This window comes from Panthera leo, chromosome F2, assembly GCF_018350215.1.
Source record: "Panthera leo isolate Ple1 chromosome F2, P.leo_Ple1_pat1.1, whole genome shotgun sequence".
Classification (NCBI taxonomy): domain Eukaryota; kingdom Metazoa; phylum Chordata; class Mammalia; order Carnivora; family Felidae; genus Panthera; species Panthera leo.
Genome location: NC_056695.1, coordinates 43,069,850 through 43,092,398, shown reverse-complemented (window position 1 = coordinate 43,092,398; position 22,549 = coordinate 43,069,850). Strand labels below are relative to the sequence as shown.

The 22,549-nt window shown below is 43.0% G+C and overlaps 1 protein-coding gene across 3 annotated transcripts in view; it reads right to left on the bottom strand.

Moving 5' to 3' along the window:
* SDC2 (syndecan 2) overlaps nucleotides 1-22,549 on the bottom strand; it is a 99,405-nt gene that overhangs the window by 10,681 nt on the left and 66,175 nt on the right. For all 3 annotated transcript variants that reach the window (XM_042923674.1, XM_042923675.1, XM_042923673.1), the window contains one exon: nucleotides 2,314-2,425. In XM_042923674.1, coding sequence (XP_042779608.1) covers nucleotides 2,314-2,425 — 112 coding nt within the window. The remainder of the gene's footprint in view (nucleotides 1-2,313; nucleotides 2,426-22,549) is intronic.

Here is a 22,549-nt window from a genome sequence, read left to right as displayed (position 1 = left end):
CAGTTTCCAGCTGGGATTGGGCATCAGCTAGGCAGGGTGGCCTAATTCTAGAGTGGGGTATTATGACACAAGAAGGCAGGACAACAAAAGAGCAAAAAAGAACACACTCTCAAGCCCAACTCCCCAGTCCCTACCCCAGCTCCATTACTCTGACAGTGCGATCTGAGGCAAGTTACTCAATCCTTCTGTGCCTCAGGCTTTCCCATGTGAAAAGTGGAGACAATAACAATCTGCCCTTACGTAGATGTTGTAAGTATAGGAACAGCACCTGACACACAGGAAGTGCTTTATAAATTTTGGTTACAACTTCTACCACCTTTAAGCTGCAAATCAATATACCTTTAAGCAGAATAAGGAGGTTTCCAAAGTCCAGAATGATGCACTTCTTTGCAGCAGTGATCTGCCCGGGGCTGGAGCCGAGGTGGAAGCAAGCCTTAGCTCGATCCATCTGATTAATGTATTCAGGATTTCAAATGACCCACTCCAGACCCCTTTCATCTGCAAGGGTGGCAGAGAAGCAGGACTATGTACCTGCTTTCTTTACATTAAACTTCAGCACAATCTTGGCAGAAGTCAGCAAAGTGATTGAACAATAGCTACAAATCTAACAACTCTTGGGTTCTAAGATCTGTGAAATGGGGGCAAAAAGGGGTCCATAGTTATTATTTCCTGGGATACTCTGATGATGACAGTTACAAAGCACTTTTGAGGTGCTAGAGGAAAAAAAGAGGTGCCATGAGTGAAAGATATTAATAGTGTTGTGGGCCATGGAGAACAACTCTTTCCACACTCATTCTGCATGTGTGATATATATCACTTCCCCAAGAATAACGAGGGCTATTTTTACATTCAGATTGCATTGTAAGCTCATTGTTACTAGGTCAGCCACCACCTCTCTTGTCTTTCTCAGATTTGCTTTTTTCCAACTTAAAACACTCACTCCTATATAGGTAGATCTCTACCAAAGATACAATTGATTTTAGTTTGTTCTTGGTCATTCTGAAGCCCAGGCTAATCTGATTACAGACATCCACATTCAGGGTAACTTTTGCCATCTGTTGAATCTACAGTGAAAACTCAAAACAAGAAGGGTCTTGGAGAAGACTTTTCTAGCATACTGCTGACCACAATTTCCTGACTTGATTGTTAGTTGATACATGCACAAGCTCTTCCTCCTTCCCAGCTTCTTGGAGGGGGGTGCATTCCTGGTACAGGTGAAACATTTATGACTACGGTAGATTGCAAAAATGGCCAGAATCCTTTACTACCCACCCCCCCACCCCATATCCACATCCTCTGCAATGTGACTTTGTACATCCTTTCATTAAGCGTTGGAGTCTGGCCTGGACCTATGACTTACTTTGACCAATAAAACGTGGTAGTGATGCTGTGCCAATTCTAAGCTTAGTGTGCAAGAGGCTTTACACACTTGTACTTGCCCTCTTGGGATCTCTGCTTCCTCCTCTGAACAAATGGCTGGCCCACTGGAGGATGAGAGACTGTGTAGACCAGAGCCAAGTCTGCCCCAAAGACATGTTAGAGCCCAGTGCAGATCAGCAAAGCTGCATACCCAACCTACAGTTGGCCACTGACACATGAGGGAACCCAGTTAGCCCAGCCTAAATTGCCATCTACAGAATAATAAGCTAAATAAATGATTGTTGTTTTTAGCCACTACGCTTCGGGGTGGTTTGTTATGCAGCATTACTGAGCTACTAGATAACTGATACACCAGAGGAGTAAGGATATCACTGTATCATGATTTTATTTGGCTGCCACGTTCTCCCTCCCACTTTTGAGTAAGAAGGCATAACTCTTCTTGGTCCCGCCCATAATCTATAACACAGGATTGGTAGTTTCATGAAACTAGCATTTGAGGGATTTAAGGGTAGATTCCACTTTTATCACTCTGAAAGCCTTCATAATAAAATCAAAACTAATGTTAACAGGACACTGACTACTTGCCAAGCACCAAACTCCTAGAGCTGTAGATATGTTAACCCCGTTAATCCTCACAACCTACGTGATAGAGACTATTACTACCTCCCATTTTATGAATGAGGAAACGGAGGCTCAGCTAAGTCAAATACGTTCCCAAGATCTCACAGCTTAAGTGGCAGAGAGCTAGAATATGCTGCCAGGCATTTTGACTTTTTAACCACCCTGCATCCTGCCTGCCTCCTTGAAATGAGTTCCAGTAGAATGTGTGTGTGTGTGCGCGCGCGCACACGTGTGCACCTATGCATGTGCATGGGTGTGGGTGCACGTGCAAGCACAAAGAATGGAGGTGGGCATGGAAGTAGCCAGCCTTACCTGAGCCTGATGCAGAAGCATAGTCATCATCATCAATAGGATACACTCCTGAAGCTTCTTCAACAGAGCTGTTGTCGAGGTACATGTCTTTATCAGATGTCGGCTCTGCTCTCTGAGAGAAGAATGAGAAGGGATTCAGGATGGTGAGAGACCAAGAAACATGCTCATTTATCTTACTTGTTCAGGTTTACACCACAGTGACTATCTCTCTCTCCTCCATTCCTCTGAACCCGCATTTCCACCCTCCCCTTCCTCAGGACATCCTGGTAAGTCACAGGCTAACCACAGGCAAAAGCCCCCCAAGGAAGCAAGCCTATGTAGCCTAAAATCCAGGAGAACCAAACAGCTCAGAGATGTAAGCACCTATCAGGGGCTTATTTCATTATATTCCACTAAAGCTGCCTGAGTTTGGTGGTCCCAGGGCTAGTTATAAGCCAGCTCAGGCATTCTCTTTGTTACAGGGTCACCAGCTCAGGCATTCTCTTTGTCACAGGGTCACTGTGAGGCTTCCTTACCGGGAAACTTACCAACCATTCAAATTATTTAAGACTTTCTTGGGGATGAATACAATAGTATTACCACACTTCTGCCAAATCATGACCCAAGGATCCATCAAGGCCCTGCAAATATTCGCAGGCTTGGCCACACTCAGACCTTTATCACTACACCCAAGAGCTTCCCAGTTGTCCAGGCAGCCCAGATCCATGCCGACGCCAGGCAGGACACCCTGTGAGCAGCAGTGCCTGTGGGGTTCATCTGACAAGGGCAAAAGCCGCCACAAGCCCGCTTCTAGGGCTCACTGGCTTAGCAGAGCCTTAATGACAAATGCAGATAAACCCACACGAGCACATTCTTTTTATATTACTGGCACTTGGAAACAGCAAATCACACACTTCATATGGAGAGGGATCGTTCGCTAAGTATACCAGCTCCCCAGCTTCTTAGCTCTTCAGTAAGAGTTTTAGTATTAAAATTCACCCTAATCTTGCCAGAAGAGTACTCGCATGAATTGGAGGCAGAGTAGACGTATAATTTTTTTTTTAAATGGTTTCAGTAAACTGATATTTTACCACCAGTATCTCATGAAAACCGAGAAACAAAGCAGACTGTCAGATTCTAAACAACATTTGTGTTTAGAAACGGGCAACACTCGTTATTGTCCTATTTTTAAATATAAATTGAATGTTTGTTCCTAACAGGAATTATAAAAAAAAAAAAAAAAAAAATGTTTCCCTTACTACACTGGCTTTCATTAGATTTCCTCTTAAAATAAAACTTTGTGTTCCAGCGGTCGCCGTGACTGGAACCTTCCTAAGAGGGCAGATGGGTCCAGCCCTCCGTAACAGGACCAACTTTATTCTCTTGGGTTTCAGCGGCTGCTTCAAGAAGCTGAAGCGTTTTAAACCTGAGCCCATGTTCTCCACCAGGCTTCAGTGCCAACTGATGGAAAAGTATGGGAACTCGTTTTGTGTGAGCCACAACACCGGCACATCGAGAACTAAAACCTTAGGGACTGGTTTTCCAGTGGGTTGGCTTGTAGGCATCGAGTGACCACCCTGAGCCAAGAGCGTGCTGGAATTTTTCTGGTAGAATGGTCAGAGCTGAACTCTGCAATCTGAGGCCATCCTGCATCCTACTGGCTTCCAAGGCCATCATCACCCTTCCAGGCAGTCATTCCCAAAGCTTGTGAAGCGTGTCAGGAGGCCCACATTCCTCAGCTCTACAATCCACCCAACTGACCCCTATCAGACTCTCGGCAGCTTTGAGGCAAGGGCAGTGCCACGCTCCTCTTTAATCCACCCCGGCTCCCTGCAATCACAGCTCCTGGCATACACTAGGTGCTCAGCAAATGTTGCTTAGGCTGTTTGTGCTCACACCGAAGAACAGTTTTCAGTCCTGCTTATGTTAAACTCTGTCCTGTGAACATCGTCTGGAGGACCCTCTCATTCTTTCTCTCAAATCCTGTCTATGAAAAAGGTTCTGACTTCCCCGTCCCTGTACGGCATCTAGCTAGAAGCTGCTAGAGGATTTTATAGGGTATGAACAGTTTAAGCCCTAAACTCTTACTGCCATTTCTCACTGTTTCATGTACACTTTCTCTTGTGCCTCAGCTGGGTCCAACTTGCTGAAGGCAGGTCTTCAATGACCCAGCATGCTCCCTGCCTCTCTCAAAGTACATGGGCACTCAATAAATATTTGTCCATTGAGATTACCTAAAACAAATTGGCCTTTGACTCAGGTTTCAGAGTTTACACATGTCACAAGACCTCCAGGATTCCTAAGGTTAAAAATCTCTCGATTCTAAGCCTGGGCGATCATCTGCCCCCAAACTTCCCATACATGTTGCACTGCATCTACTTAAGTAGCCCAGAGTCTAAAAAGTAAGTAAAAGTATCTTTTCACATCTTAGAGACCTGTCTTTTGTTCATATTGATTTCATTTTCCTCTTGGCTCTGTCAAAGAAGTTTGATGGGGCATGGGTCACACTAAGATATTTAACCCCTATGGGTAAACTGCGTTTCTATTCATTAGGTGCGTGCGGTGGCTGTCCGGACTAATACATCTGTCACAACGAACAGACAGTTGGGCCAAAAACGTCTCCAGGGGATTCTGGCCACCTCACAGTTCAGCCACACTGGGTACCCTGACGAGCAACAGACTTCCCCAGGACAACCCTTACGAGGAAGTTGTCAGGCCCGAGTCGCCACAGGACTTGGGGTAGAAGTCTGGGCGCATTTGGAGAAGCTGGCTTGCCCTCAGCCAATCGGGGTCTGTGGGGCTCCAGCATGGTCGTGGGGCCAATGGGATGTTTAATGTGCTCGAGGGCAGCTACGTGTATGTTCTCCTCCATCCTCCAGTGTGGTGCCCGTAATTATGACAACAAACTAAAAGTTATCACCTGCTCTGATGTCAGGGGCACCAAGCGCATAGGAGGAATTACCAAAATCCTTCCACAAAGTCCACTGAACAATAAGCAGGGCCCTTTTCACACTGCAGCAGATGATGCTCAAAGAATACCTCCACTGTCTTTCCTTTAAATAAAAAACACCTTCCCAAACATGACAAATGTCTTTTGTGAAGACTCCACACTGCAGAAGACTTCCGCAGTCAACATGCCTGGGGAGAGAAATGGATTATGCACCACCACTCCCCTGGGGCAAGAAGATGTGCATCTCTCGAAAGCCAGGGAAAGGGGTGACTCAAGAGGACTTCTTTTTACACCTAGCCAAATGTGGTCCGCCTCACTAAGCAGAAAACCCCAGGACATACTCTGAATACTTTCTTGCTCAACGAGACAGAGCCACTGGACAAAAGGAATGGGGAGAGAATGTACGTAGACACAGCCCGGCAGCTCGGAGCAGCCGGCCAACTGGAGGATTTCATAACGAGGCTGTTTAATTTGGGACTGACCATTTCTGTGAGGCTGTGCCAATGATGTTGGCTAAGAGGGCTCAGAGTACGAGCTGCAAGAAAAATAGAGCTGGTCTTTCAGACCTTTTCCCCCTCGGCTGATGCAAGATGTGAACACAGGAGAGCAAAGGGAAGTTGTGGAAAGCCGCCTGGTATACTGACGGGGGGCGGGGAGTCTACTGCAAACCGAGATAGAGGTTGATACTTTACGCCACCTTCAGCCACCGAACCTGGAGCACCGAACTGCCTGCGGAGAGGAGGCAGTTCTTCCCAGAGGAGAATGCGCATCGGACTCCGTTTTGTATCCCCAAAATGCCTCAGGGGAGGCAAGATACATACCTGCCTCCACCCTAACTCCATCCCTCCCCTGGCCCCCACAACACAGCAACCTCATCATACCAGGCCTGGACCATTAACTACTAAGGCCTCCTTACTTGGTCACTGCTTATGTCTTTGTGTTTGGATCCATTCTCTGCAGAGGGACCACCCTTAAATGTGACTGTGTCACTCCCAGCTGAAAACCTTTTATTGGCTCCCTGTCACCTACAGGATGAAATAAAAACTCCTTAGCCTTGAAAGAAGTGCTTTCACCATATGGCCTCACCTGCACTTCAGTATCAGCTGCTGCCACTTCCTCTACCCAACCCCAGGCTCCACGACATACTCAAGAGACGCGGTCACACCGATTTCCTTTAGGTAACGCCTCTAAGAGGAAATAAACTCCTTTCAGGATGGCAAATCGAGGAAAGCAATGGTGACCTAGGTCTTACATGCCTGAGGATGATGAAAACCAGTATTTTGAGAACACGATTCAGCCCAAACTTGTAACTGTATCTAGAATATAAATGAACAGAGAAATGTTAATTCAACACATAAAAGACCATCCAGTGGACCAGTCTTGGTTTTAGTAATATCACCAACCTGTCTACTTTCTCAGCAAAGAAAATTTGTGACATAGCAACTGAACAAATCTATGCACGGGATTTTCTCACGTAGATAAAGCCTACTTTGAACAAATACTACGTTTCAAACTGCCAGTGTGGAAATCAGTTATTTAGAAATCTGAGGTCTTCCTTGAAAGATACACTGCCTTATCTACTAGATAAATGTTCTCTAAGTACCTTAAACTAGTGCAAGCGATAAACAGGGGTCAAGATAATTAGAGCTCAAAGCAGCAGGTGTTAAATTCACTTTACGGTTTAAACTTAGGTTAATACCAAAGTCAGAAAGTAGAAAACCTAACTATTCATGGATACCAAACATCCCAGAACTGACCTTCAGAAAACTGGCCTTCGGATATAAAAATAAAATATTCATGTGGCCTAATATTGCATTCTGTATCATACCATAGAAAACAAACACTTAGATGATACTCTTAGTTTTAGGATAAAGGCACATTTGTCCCAATTTAGACTCAAATGTATATTAATTTTTATGGTGACTATAAAGTGCCAAACTGGCTGTTAACTTTAGCTTATCTTTCCAGAGATGACTCAATAAACTATTTTATTAATAGCTAACAAACACCGTAAATGAAATCATAATTAAAATTTTCTCCCATACAGTCACTCAGAGATGGTATACTTGTCCTTAAGGTGAACTTGCCAATTCTGGCTTAGGTAAAGCCCAAAGGGACATTAATCTTAGAGCATGACTGGACACTATAGGCATCAAGATCATCTATTTGCTTCAAAAGTGAAGAAACAGAGTACCACAGTGGCAAAGTAGCTGAAAATCGTTCAGTCTAGTTGGTGGCCAAAGATAAATCCAAGACTTCAGACACCTAATTCTAGGTTCTTTCTATTACACTGTAATTCCCCAGAACATGAAGATATCAGACCCATTCAGCCTGGAGTTCAAAAGGATTAGCTGTAGGTGACTGTTATGTGTTTATTATGTGCCAGGCTTTTTGTGCTAAGTTTTTTTATAAGCATTGGCACATTTAATCATCTCAACAATCTCCACTGCAGACCAAGGACCCGAGGCTTGCCCAAAGACCTACAGCTCAGAGGTGGGGAGCAGGCTTCATATCCAAGTCTGGACTTCAAATTGTATGCTCACTGAGAGTGCTGGCCATGCTGTGCCTAACGTCTCACCTGCTTTTCTTGTGATTCACACCTAATCATAATAAAGGTCACGAGAAGAACTCCAATAGAGTCACGTTGAACCCTGCTTGATCCAGCACTTACAAACCTTAGCCATGGAAATCCTCCCTCCAGGGTATCTATTTAACATCTTTCAGAACTAGTATTCTTGGCATCATAGATAGGGAGAAAATTCTATGTTAAGAGTTAGAGTTCGAGCTTAACAGTTTCTTCTCTGCCTAATGTCCTGTAAGTTTCCCATATGAAGGATCCCTGGAGTCGTGACCATCAATTGCCATTCATTTTCAGTAATACCTTCATCTTCCTCAAGTGTCCCATCCAAACCAAAGATGTAATAGAAGGAAAGAGCCCAATGTTTACTGTTGGGAAAAGATACTGCTGTCCTTGAGTATGTGACATTTGCTTGTTACATAAGCTTACAAGCAAATACTGTTGTATTTACAAGCACTTATTTTAAGGGTTTGTTTACAGACAACTAACTACCTGGTACCCAATCATGTCCCATGCTTACTCTACAATCCTGTATATAATTCATACAAAAGCCAAGGTTAAAGGTGAGGACACACATGAAAGAAAATTCGTAAATCCCCTACTTAAGAAATCCTTAAGAAAGGTCTTTAGTTTAGAACTGCTTCAAACACCTATACTAGTCCTTAATTACTTACCCAGAAAGCTAATGCCTTTTACTTTAAGAAAAACCTTAGGGTACCTTCCATAAAGTGAGGAATGGATTCACAGACATACCTCAGAAATATTGTAGGTCCGGTTCCAGACCACCGCAATAAAGCAAATATCACAATAAAGAGAGTCAAATGAATTTTTTGGTTTCCCAGTGCATATAAAAGGTTTACACTAGAGTCTAGTAAGTGTGAAGTAACATTATGTCTAAAACAATGTACATATCTTAATTACAAAGTACTTGATTGCTAAAAAATGCTAACCATCATCTGAGCTTTCAATGAATTCTAATCACTGATCACAGATCACCATAATAATAATGAAAAGTGTGAAATATTGTAAGAATTACCAAAATGTGACAGGGACAAAAAGTGAGCAAATGCTGTTAGAAAAGTGGTGATGATAAATTTGCTCAATGCAGAGGTGCCACAAACTTCGATTCATAAAAAAACAAAAACAAAAAACCCCGTAATACCTGCAAAGCATAATAAAACAAGGTATGCCTATAAATTATTTACTTGTGCCTATTAGGAAAATAAACCCAAATTCTGAAAAAAAATCATTAGCTTTTATGAAGGAAGAATCACATGAAGGTATGAAGTGTGAGGCAGGATGTTGCTCATAAAAATGGCAAATTTAAAACAAATTAACGTAAAATCATAGACAACTATGGAGAAATCCAACTTTTTCCTTGAACCTTCTGAAACAAACCAAGCCATAGCATATGACAGAATTCCTACAGTATCTATTTACAGTTCTTCAAGTTCCAACCACTCATTTGGAATTACCACTCTGGTTGGGATTTTCCTGTTGGATGCCTCACAGAGTGGGAATCTGATCTCACTCCTTAGAACGTACATTCCTTGAAGCGGTCTGAGAATCGGGACCCGGTCTGCTGTTTTCTGCATCCTCTACCAGACCTATCATTGTGCTCCAAGAGACAACACGTGATAAAGGCTCAACAGAGGAAGATGTCACATTTTTCAGAAAGGCTGAACCCAAGCTTACAGCCACTTGGGGAAAGGAAATAACCACGCTTTTTAATGACATTACCTGGTTACCTCACATCTGGGAAAACTAGATCAACATTCTCTTACCTGGTCTCTTTAAAAAGGGCAATCTGCACTTCTGCCTTATACTGTGAGAAGAGCCATAAAGGTTAGTATGACCTTAGAAGAAACCACCAACTCATTAGGGATGCCTCCAATGAGCCAGAGACAGTGTTGATCTGTGGAGAACATTTAAAATGGCTGAAGAGCATTTAAAAAGTAACACTGAGTGGGGCACCTGGGTGGCTCAGTTGGTTAAGCTCCAACTTCGGCTCAGGTCACAATCTCACAGTTTGTGGGTTCAAACCCCACTTTGGGTTCTGTGCTGACAGCTTGGAGCCTGCTTCAGATTCTGAGTCTCCCTCTCTCTCTCTGCCCCTCCCCCGCTCATGCTGTCTCTCTCTCTCAAAAATAAACATTTAAAAAAAATGTTTTTACAGTAACACTGAGTTCGTGTACTTAATGGTAGAAATTTTCTTCTTAAAAAAAACAAACTGAAAGTGGTTCAAAGCAGTTAGATTTTCTAGCTTTTGAATTCTGAAACACTGGAATTACAAAAATTCAATCAATATGGGGCGCCTGGGTGGCGCAGTCGGTTAAGCGTCCGACTTCAGCCAGGTCACGATCTCGCGGTCCGTGAGTTCGAGCCCCGCGTCGGGCTCTGGGCTGATGGCTCGGAGCCTGGAGCCTGTTTCCGATTCTGTGTCTCCCTCTCTCTCTGCCCCTCCCCCGTTCATGCTCTGTCTCTCTCTGTCCCAAAAATAAATAAAAAACGTTGAAAAAAAAAAATTAAAAAAAAAAAATTCAATCAATATGTCTTTAAAAAATACTCTTCCTGCAATTGGTTTTTTGCTAATGCTAAACAAAAACCAGTCCTCCTCTTAGGCAACAAGGAAGTGAAGGGGGGCACGGCAGAGGAGGGGAGGGAAGTCGGACACACCGACAATTTTTTTTTTTTAAGTTTTTATTTTAATTTACACACCAACAATTCTTCCTTCTGTTTGTGGTAAAGGGTTCATATTCCTAATCCAGAGAGAGAAGGGAAGAAGCTTTGTCCTGAATTAAATCTGTTGGCAACAAAAATAGGGCTCTACGAAGCAATGTATATTAAAGCAATGCTGGGATTTTGAGTGGGATTATGTTGAATATGCATGATACACAAAAGGAAAATGTTCATTACTTACAGATGTGTTCCAAGTTGTACTTTCTTCCTTTTTTGGAATATCAAACAGAGGAAAGCAAGAGGTTTGTAGCCATGTTATTATAAGCATTGCCGCCTCTCCCCCTCTAAACTAGAATATTCCAGTATTTATTTTGTTATCCATATGACCACAGTTTAGACTAGAGTAAAAATAGAAGCCGTGTGATCCTAACCTGAAAAGTCCCAACTGCTGGAGAGGGTCAGTATTAATATATTCTAACTGAAATAACGAGATTCTGTTTCCTGGTGGAGTTTGGCAAGAGACGGGGGAAAAAAAGATTTGGAATTTATTTCTTACTCAGAAGTGTTTTGTAAAAACTACCATAACGAAACAGACTCCCAGTCAAGCACAAGAAGCCAACAGGCTCTGGTTTAGATTTAATAATTCACTCTAAGGGTTTTCAACTGTTACAATTTTAGGTCCCAAGGCACAAACACATATATTCTCCACCCTACACGGGGCTGACAGAATGCCACAGGAAGCCTATGGGACAGGAAATTGGGAAAGACCTTTTGTCCAGAGGGTAGGCCACACCCTCCCAGGCTCCAGCTGATGCCCAGGACCAACCTGCATTGAGGCTAGCTAGCAACAGCTGATGGATGGAATTTCCAGCTCAGCCTGTACTTCAGAGGGCTCACCTAGCCCTGAGTTTGAATGTTACTAGGAATACGGGACACTTGAGTACTGGCCTGTAAAGAGACACTTTGACGATTTAAAAGATGCCAACCAACAGGGGTGTCTAGGTGGCTCAGTCGGTTGAGTGGCCAACTTTGGCTCAGGTCATGATCTCACGGTTCCATAAGTTCGAGCCCCGTGTCAGGTTCTGTGCAGACAGCTCAGAGCTTGGAGCCTGTTTTGGATTCTGGGTCTCCCTCACTCTCTGCCCCTCCCCCACTCACATTCTGTCTCCCCCACCCCCCTCTCAAAAATAAACATTTAAAAAATTAAAAGATGCCAACTAACAGAAATTGGCACAGGCCCTTTGGGAAGCACACAGGTAATGTGTTTTAAGAAGATAGAAAATCTTGGGGTGCCTGGATGACTCAGTTGGTTAAGCATCCAACTCTTGGTTTTGGTTCAGGTCATGACCTCATGGTTTGTGAGTTCGAGCCCCATATTCGGGCTCTCTGCTGTCAGCGCAGAACCTGCTTGGGTTCCTCTGTCCTCTTCTCACTTTGCCCCTCGATTGTGCGTGTGTGCGTGCACACACACACACACACACACACTCTCTCTCTCTCAAAAGTAAACATTAAAAAAAAGATACAAAATCTAGATATTTCTCCTCTCAGGCATTATCCTAAGGAAATATCCTAAGAAGAAAAAAAGTTAGGGTGTTTACTACTGCATTAAAGGTAAAATCACTGAGACAACCTAAAGGCCAACTGTATCAGGGGAGCTCTGTAAATTACGTGTGCTAGATTAACTTTCTCAGCATAGCCATTAAAAATCATATACCACAGAGAAACAAAGAAAAATGTTTAGACAACACATTAAATTTCAAAAGCACATATTGTTTTAATTTTTCCTAATATTACAACTCCGTTAAAGTTTCGTATCATTTGGCCAAACACTGGCAGGGAAATGGAAAATGAAGAGAGTTCATTGGTGAGGGTATGGTGGTGGCTTATGAGTGATTTCTTTCCTAAATGATATTATTGTGCATTTTTACATATATACGTATGGTGCTAAGTGCTCAGAAAGCACAAAACCAGTGAGTCACAGTCACAAATAACCAGGGGCTAGTTTCTAAACATCAATACTACAAATGAACTTCTGAAAACAAACTTATTACTTAACAGTTCACGCATTCAAACATTGACAAGTGCATACACATGTGTGTGCATATATATCTGTATATCTATATTTAGAATCTAAAGAAAGAAACATGGAATTATATAGGTGTATAAGTGACAAGCATTAAAAAGAAAACTTCACACTTCAGAAAAGTGCCACAGAATGACACAACAGTGCTTGGTCTACACCCGATCCATTTCATCAGGGGTCACAATAGCAAAAGGTCTAGCACAATGGATATTCAATTACAAGATTCCAGGTTCTAAAGTTTCCTGGGTTTAATTACCCATCTCATTAGCTACTCTTGGCTCCTAGGTTAAAGCAAGGAAGCCACTCCATGTCAAAGTGAGGTTGCCCAGCTTCCCAGTGCACAAGCTTCCATTCCAGCTTAGGCCCTGCCTATGGAGGACAAAACCTGAACCTGGAACACTGAGCCCTGACATGCCTACAGGGCCGACAGGCCAAGTGCACCCCTGAATATTCCACATCGCTCCTGGTTTTCAGAGTCTGTTCTACCACACTTGTCTGTCTGTCTGTAAGGGGAGCCTTGCATTCTGCTTCTCCTGCTAATTCCAGAAAGCCTTTGGGTTGACACAATGATTGCCTGATCTAGGAGGACTTTTTCAATAACGATGACATTTGTTGCTGGTTTCTTATCTTGGAAGACTGAAAGTGTGTCCACACTTCTCTAAATAAAAGTAACAAAACAAGAAAGAAGGGGATAAATCCAAAGGCGGTAAGACCACCGATTTCACTCTAGAGCCAAGCTGTTCTGAATAGCTGGCTTTTAAGACCCAGGGCCAAGTTCAAAGCAGCAGCTGTACTGTATGCCCAAGGGATTATTCACATTCCTGATACCTGCTGGAAAAAAACACCCTGAATTCTGCCCAAGACTCATAGCCCCAGGCCCCATATTTCTTTTTATTATATAAAGGAATTGTTCTTGACCAAACTTTTTAACCAAGTGGGGAAAAAAAAAAAAAAAAAAGCGAGGGCCAAGCAGCTTTTAAAGAAATGGTTTCCTTGACAGAGAAACCAGGATAAGATTTAAAGATATTGGGGCGCCTGGGTGGTTCAGACAGTTAAGCGTCCGATTTCAGCTCAGGTCATGACCTTGCGGTTCGTGAGTTCAAACCCAGAGCCTGAAGCCTGCTTCGGATTCTGTGTCTCGCTCTTTCTCTGCTCCTCCGCTGCTCGCTCGCTCTCTCAAAAATAAATAAATGTTAAAGTAAATTTTAAAAAAAGATTTAAGAATATCATTAGAGTCTATTATGAAATCCGTCATAGACCCTGCATGAAATTTTCCAAGAAATGGAGCCTCCCCAGGCTATACCATAGCACTTGAGGCAGGAGCATGAGCTCCTGGACACAAGCATGTGCCTCACGGAGTGCGTTTATGTGTGTCACATGACCTGCACCACCTCTAAGCAAACACATTTTAGAAAGTGCTCCTGTTGGTATGCTGAAGTGTTGCATTTGAGTCATTTACGTGAAGATGACATTTGCGGACTTGCCAAATGACGAGGAAGAAAGAGTCCTATTCTTTCCCCACCAACAATAAACACTTTATTGGCTTTGTAAACGGACATCTGACCAAAGCTCCCCAAATTCCAAAAGGTAACCTAGAGCTGCCTTCTGTCTTTCTGATCTACGTCTATCAGAATCTAGATGGGAAAAGACATTCTGACATTTTGCCGATGGAACTGTGCACTACTGTTAGGAGGGGTGTGGAAGATGAGGCAGAAGACAGCCTGCAGGATGGTTAAATTACCTGCTCAATTAAAAAATAATATTTAAGAAGGGCTTTTGTATCTATTTAAAAAGAGCATACCGTTATTATTTTTTGCCCCCACAGGAGGCCGATTCACTAGTGATCATTAAAAGTCTCAGCTGGAACACACATTCATAAGCACCATTTCATAAGAGACATAGCACTTAGTTTTCTAAAAATATGGTAGATAAAGAAGAGAAATAGTTATGAGTTAAAATACATCAGACCATCTCAAGGAAATCTGTTTTTTCTCCAAGTGAATCCAGTAGGAAAAGCAGCCCACCAGCTGATTCCATCATTCCAAAGCAAGCCATACCAAAGGCCTCTGTGGTGATTTAGCACCCAAGAATGCCAAATAAAACTTGGCATTCTTGATGATGCTACACCTAATACTAGTTTCTAAAAATTCCCACATTCCCCAGGATCTTCAAGTCTCCCCAAATTAGTGGACCACCCCATTCCCATAAATGCCCCTGTAAAACAACCAATGACAAAGTCTATATAAAAAGTCTGTCCCACTCCTTTCAGGATGCAAGCCACCAGGGCTATCTGTACCTCTTCATTTCCTAGAGAGTGTAGTCTCACGGACAATGAAAAACACCGGGGGCCGGGTCCACATTAATGGTCTCTCACTTGGGTTCACAAGCCTTTTGAGATGGGACCAATTTCTAATAGATTGGACTGTTCCAGGCACCCTGCCTCCAGACCCTGCCTCTGCCCGCAGAGTGTTTATTATTTAATTGGTAGGAGATCCGTGTGCAGTCCTGGAATAACTCAGTCATGGCACATATGTATAGATGCCCAATGAAGACATGTCCATGGGCCTCAGGGAAACAGCTGGGGATATGGAGTGCTGTGGAGATCTCGGTTTCTATGATTCCCAACTTCAGCTGGACATACCTGCCTTTGGCCGGTGCTCTGGAATAAAAGCAGACCTGCTGATTCTCTTTTTCTGATGCTTAACCTTACACACCACTTGTCGAAAAATTACTCACTTCTTGCCCCTCCTGCATTGGAGGCTGCAGAATCCAGGCCTGAATGACTGCAGCTGCCGGGGCAACCTCTTTGGCATGCATGCCAGCAACTCCTCACCTAATAGCCTTCCTCTGCCTCGCTGCCCTGGCCCGCCGGGGACGGCCACAATCCCTTCAAGCAGTCACATTGCAGCACAGCCCCCATGGAAACCCATTTGGAACTGTGCAAGCTCGTACCAAAGATGATGTTTTTAATACAGATTGTTCTTTTTAAATCTCTTACAAAAGCAGCTGTAATCAATCGTGCTGCGGGGGGGGGGGGGTGCTCTGTAAAAAGCTGCCACTCAGAAAGCCCTAATATTGATTCCTTCCCCTTTCACGGCTTTTAAGAAAACAATCCTGTGCTAAGAACCCATAATCAATTTCTCTAGACTTGGCTAACATGAAACAGTATCTAAATTACAATATATTTTTTCAAATTAAATAAAAACCATAGCAGATATAAGAAACCCATCTGTTATCCTGCCTTTCATTCTAGGGCAAACATTTTTTTTTTTTTTTGTAAAGGAAAGTCAGTTGAACGAATTTGATAATTATTAAATACTGATTAAACATCAGGAACTAAGAGTCTTTTAGCAGGTGACACTAACTTAAAGATTAAAGGGAAATCTGTCTTCATTTGAGTTCTAGCATTTCCCAATTCTTTATTTGCAAGACAATATATGCTGTTTTCCCTATGCCTATTCTTAGAGAAAACTATCAATTTTAAGCCTGTGTTTATAGACAGTCATGATTCCAAAGCGGTCACATCCTGACTGAACTTCCAAATACCAGAATATTTCAAGTCTTTTCCCAGGAATTATGGTAGATCTATTATTCTGTCAAATCTGCCTTTCCACATTAGGCCTCTTAGAAACTCAAATATTCCAAAAAATGAAAAGTCAATGTTTAGAACTATAATGTGCAGATAGGACAACTTGGCATTTCATTTAAAAATTATATTAAAAATTCTCAACAGCCAATTTCTAGATTAGACATTAAGGAAAAGCACAGTATAATGTAACATCCTGTTATCTGTACTTCTGTTTAGAAGGAAAAAAAAAACCCAGACTTTATTAAAACGCCTTACATAAAATGAATACAGAACTGGAATCCAAGCAGACAGCCCGTAACACTGTGTCAGCGTGGCACTTACCACGTGAATGAAATGAGATCTGGTCAAATCCAAAGAGCTGGCAATAAAGCCAAAAAAACAAGAAAACTTAGCTGCCCTTTGCTTTGCTCCCAAGGAAGTATAATTTTAATTTCAAGGGAGTGAACCATGATTCTGTGGTAAGTATCTGATCTTCATTCGGGTTTCCTGTTCCCAGCATCCAACGACCACAGGGGTTTACTGAAGGGATGGGTATACGCTTTGCAAATTTATTAGTTGAGAAGTTTACCTCCCTCTCCACACCCACCCCAACCCTTCAAATTAGAGAGGGCCCCTGCTTTTTCACCAAACTAAATAAGCAAGAGCTGAGGGTTCTGTAAAACTCCTTAACACTGGCTGATCAAGGGCCTAAACCTTTGTCAAGCCATACCTCCCAGGCCTTCCACACAAGGAGGGTCTCACAGCTTCACTGGCCTGGGCAGCCTTTTTATCCCCAGTCTGTTATTTAGAGCAACTTTCCTCCAGCAAAGAAATCTCTGGCCTTCCTCTCCTCCATTGTAAAACCGTTGCAGCACAAAACACTCAGGCATTAAATAGAAACCAGAATTAGAGTCAGTCTCCTGGTCAGCTAATGCCAATCCCATCCTTTTATTTGGATGTCCTAGATTAGGGCTATCTGATGAAATTTACTACGGTTAACAGAAATGTTCTATACATGCCTGGTCCGAAATGGTAGCCACTAGCCACACATGGCTATCAGGCAGTGGAAACATGGCTAGTGCAACGGAGGCACTGAGTGTTTTATTTTATTTACTTTTAATCGATTTAAATTCAAATAGCCACATGTGGCTAATGGCTACCATATTGGAGAGTGCAGTTCTAGACAGAATTTTTAAGCTGCTGTTGGAAGCCATCTACTGCTGCCAGGCTAAGCCACTGAGGGACAAGTGCTCTCCTTAAATAATCACTGCACATTAGGAGAAACCAGGGCCCTAACAACATAATTGCCTTTTCCATCACGACTCTCCCTGGGCACTATACACCTGTCAGAAGAATTAAGGATTCGCTCTAACTAGGTCATTTAATGACTATTTATCAAATACCTACTATGCACTGAAATGTGTTACCATTTGTTTAAAAATAGAACATCAAGGCTTGTGAATGGATAAACAAAATATGGTCCAGCCCAACAATGAAATGAGCTCTGACGCCACTAAAAGACATGGAGGAAACTTCCATGCATATTACTAAGGGAAAGAAGCCAATGTGAAAGGGCTACATACTACAAGATTTCAACTATAGGACATTCCGGAAAAGGCAAAACTATGGAAACGGTAAAATGATCAGGAGTTGCCAGAGAAGGAGGGAGGAAACACAGGGGATTTTTAGGGCAGTGAACCTATCCTGTATGAATGTAGATACATGATGCCCTTATGTATTTGTCAAAACCCACAGAACTATAAGACACAAAGTGTGAACTTTAGCATAAACTGTGGACTATAGCTAACAATAACGTACCAACACCAGCTCCATGATGACTGCATACACAAAGGTACCCAATAATAAGGTAAAAGGGAAGGCTGGAGGAGTCTGTGCACCAAAATTATTCTACAAATTTTAAAGAGTCCTCCCCTGCCCCCTCCCCCTAAATAAGAAAGTCTATTAATTATCATGAAGTCCCTATCCCTGGAGAACTCCTGAAGCCTGCCCAAATATTCTGCCCGGAGCTAAGCCTCCTGCTAGAGTGACAACAGGTTTTTGGCAAACCAGCACACAAGAGATGGCTCCTAGTTGCTAACAATGTGTGTACCTGGCTGCCTCACCCCCATGGCATCAAACTCAATTAGCTTCACCAAACAAATGAGACATTCCCAGATTTCTAGAAGTTATAAGGCCCATTCACAGTAGTGACAGTGTTATGAATTCATTCCCATTCGTCCATTCTTGCCATCAAGCAAGGAAGCAAACTGCCAAGAACAGGCGGCCAAGTGCAGTCCTCTCCTGGGAGGATGGCTTGTTTGTGTTCATGTATTAAGTAATGAGCTGCACCATTTCGCCCCTGCCCAACTTCGTGGTCAAAATCATTGGGGTATTCTCTGATGCATTAATAAATTGCAGGGGAGGGGCGCCTGGGTGGCGCAGTCGGTTGAGCGGCCGACTTCAGCCAGGTCACGATCTCACGGTCCGTGAGTTCGAGCCCCGCGTCGGGCTCTGGGCTGATGGCTCAGAGCCTGGAGCCTGTTTCCGATTCTGTGTCTCCCTCTTTCTCTGTCCCTCCCCCGTTCATGCTCTGTCTCTCTCTGTCCCAAAAATAAAAATAAAAAAATTAAAAAAAAATAAAAAAATAAAAAAAATAAATTGCAGGGGATAAAAACTCCAATGCATTCTGGTTTAAAAGCAAGAACTGAAAGAGACATACTTAGGGCAACTGGGGAAATCTGAATCCAGACTGGCTATTAGAAAATAGCCTAGACTCATCATTAACTTTCCTAGAGAAGATACTGTCCTTAAAGGGGCTGAATGCTGAAGTATTCAGGGGTGAAGTATCCAGATGACTAACATTTGCTATCAACAGCACAACTCAGAAAAATCTCTATATAAAAGAGAGTTTAGCAAATACGGTAAAATACTACCAATTATTGAATGTAGGTGGAAGAGACTGTCCTACTCTTTCAAGTCTTCTGTGTGTTTTAGAATTTTCATAATGAAAAAGTTGGGGAGGAGAGGGAATGCTAATTGAAAAAACTTCCAGGGGACACTAAGGCTGATCACAAGACAAACAGTTCTTCACTAATGGGACAAGAAAACGTGCTTTTCATGCCAGACGGAAGAGTGAGCTGAACTTCACTGAAAATTAAACCAGCCTGTTTTTAGGTGGTTTAAACTACCTGGATCCACAAAAGACTGCACGGGAAGGGAGACAGGTGATCAGACGGTCTTCTAGAAGAAAAGGCAGCTATGAACTTGAAAGATAAACTACAGTTCCAAAGGGAAAGGGTTTCCACCTTTGAAGATATACGAGTAAGGGGAGAAAACAAAACCAATCAAGGTAAGGGACTTACCAGAACAGCATGTACAGCTAGACTCTTAGGTGATCCTTCACTGGACAAATAAGCATCTGACACACAGAGATGGGAACAGGCCATTTTTACATGTAAGGATTTAATGGAATTCATTCAAGAAACAGGATTGGAGGTAAAAATTACAGGCTGTGAGTAACTCAGATATTACCACCAGGAAAACAAAATTCTGCCTCTTGAGCATACGAATAACAGGAAAGTCGCTGAACAGTTGTGTCAGAAGAACAGAATTCAGAACTTCCTTCCTATCTCCATTCTCATCAGCCCCTTATTAATCAAACAAGAAATTGGTGGTAGCACCAAACACTAAATGATTAATGTATTACATACTTATATATTAAAAGGGCTCCTTGAAAATTCAAGCCATACACTCCTGATTTGTGTACTTTTCTGATTATGTTCTACTTCAGTAGATACTACATAAAGGGAGCAACAAACATAAAGGGAGCAACCAGAGTCTTACAAAACCCTTTTCCCTGGTCACAGCATTCTCTGTGACACAGGTTTGCAGGTACGTACATTTACAAGACACAAAGCCAAGGTCACGTGGCTTTTTTTCAGGCACACCTCTAATCTGAGCACTAAAGTCAGATACATCAACACCCACCCAGGAAACATATTTAGCAGGCTTTGCATCTTATGGGAGCAAAGCAAATCCCCCAGGTTTGGATTTCGAGTTGTTTAGAACATACATGTAATGCAATTATTTTCCCATGGTTCTTGAGTTTCCCCAAGAAGTAAAGCGTAACATAGAGATGGGAGGTGTTAAATGTCCTTCTCACAGAACAACAGTAAGACCAGACTAGTGCCTCAAAACCTTCCACAGAAAGCTGTCAGATGACTAGAGACAGGTGTGGTTCCTAGCACAACAGGATAGGACCCTACAGCCTGTGTGGACAGTAGGTCAGGCTTTGCTACTTTTCAGCTATCAGAGCTTTTGTACCCGGTAACCACAGATAACCACTCTTAGCTGGATGTTGCTTGGGGGGAAAGACGATTGCTTTTGCATGAGGTATTTAGGGGCCATTATGGTTTAAATTTTGAATAGCCACATGGCAACTCTGGATAAATCCCTGATGGGACAGTTGCTGCTGATAAGGCAAAGTGTGGTGACAGTCTCGTTTCTCTTCACCTCAAGTTCCTGAGTGCACACTCCACATCTCCTGGTGGCTCAGCCACCAACCCAGAGTCTTCCCCTGAAGACCCAGACTGTGTCTACCCTAGCCAACCCTCCAGAGAGGCTACAGACTTGCGACGCGGGGCCCATGAGGCTAAAGATGCTGGCCACTCTGTATCTACTTAAGCCAAGAGTTAACTCATTCACTTACTGAACACCTACTACGTGCAGGGTGCTGTGCCGGGTGCTGAGACCACAGAGCTAAAGGCGAACTGGTCTAGCTAGGCAGAAGGGAGGAGATGCGGAGGGAATGAGGAAGACAGGAGAAACAGGCACAGAAAACACTGGCATTTAAGAGTCCAAGACAGGATGGAGAACCCAGGGGAGTCCCAGGCCTGCACCATGGAGGGGAGAGTATGTGTGCTGGAACAGAAATGATAGTGTGAGAAGAGGCTGTAGAAAGGGTTGATCATGGAGGGCCTTTGGGGAACAACTAGGGGATTTCTATTTATTCTGTAAAGGAAATGAGGGACTTCAAGGAGAAGTTTAAATCTGTGCTTTTGGAAAGATCTGCCTGGTGTATTGTAGACAATGCACTGGAGGGCCTGGATTGCAGTCAGGGTGATGAGTTCGATTATGGCAATAATTAGGGAAGAGATCTAAGGCAGACGGACTGCAAAGGAGAGGACGAAGTCAACAGTATTAATGTGGATAAAATCTACAGGGTCTCCAAACTGGCAGAATAAGGGGTAAGTGAGGGGACGGAAGGTTGGTTTTTTTTTTTTCTTTTTATGACAACATTAGCTTCTGTCCTTATAGAGTATTTGTGTGTTGATAAGACCCCAAAATAATCTCTATACCCAGCAAGGCAGGACAATCATATTATCCTCATTTCACAGCTCCCTGAGCCTTGGGATCACATGGTTTGCCCACCATCAGCCACATAAGTAAGTCTGAGAAGAACACCCAGGTTTCTGATTTGGGTCCCCAAGTAAGGGTAGGTCCTTCATGGACTCAGGAATGTAGGAAGAGGCAGGGGTGTGGTCAGACGTTAAGTTGTGTTTGAGACATGAGACATTTGGAGAATGAGCAAGGAGGATGTGCCAGTAGGGGTTACTAAAGTAAGAACTGGAAAGGATACTTGAGAGATGATAGTTTTCTCCTCTTTTGTTGAATGACTGGGTTCATGTAGCCCTTTGGCCATGTGCCGGAAAGTTCGGCAACGTGGTAGCAGCGGGGAGGTGGAAGAGAATCCATGTGGACTGAAACTCTGAAGACAAGTCTCCTTGTGGGTAAAAGGAGAAAATAATCAAGCCACCAGTGCCGGGGTTTCACGGGAAGACCAAGGAGATGCACTCTGTGAAACGGCCAGTGTAAGCCGACAAATAAAAACCCAACACAAATGATTATTTATGTTTGTGTAGACGCATTCGCTCTTTTGGGAAGGTCAGGTGCCGTGTTAAAAAAGCCACTGACTGCTCCCCAAACACAAGCCACCTGCAGGAAGGTCACACAGCTTTGTTAGTCAGTGTCACAGCTAAGCCAGTGGTCACAACGATCCGGCAAACCTTCGCTAGAGCAAAACCAAACAAAAACAAACGAAGCTGATCAGGGCTCAGAAATAAATGAAGAAAGGATTTGTAGGCTTTGTAATTAAGTCTTAACCTCACTCCACCTCCATAAAAACCTCTCGGAATAAGGAGTTCTTCATGAGATTAGGAAGTGTTGAATTAATTAATGACTTCTGTTAATTGACCTTTTGATGGTAAACAGATAACAGTAATCCCACAGAAATGGAACACAATATACACAGAGCTGAAAAATCCAGAGAGATTTCTGGTTTGTGGCTCAGATATCAATAATTACACAATAAAGGGACAGAACACACCTCTACTAGTTTTA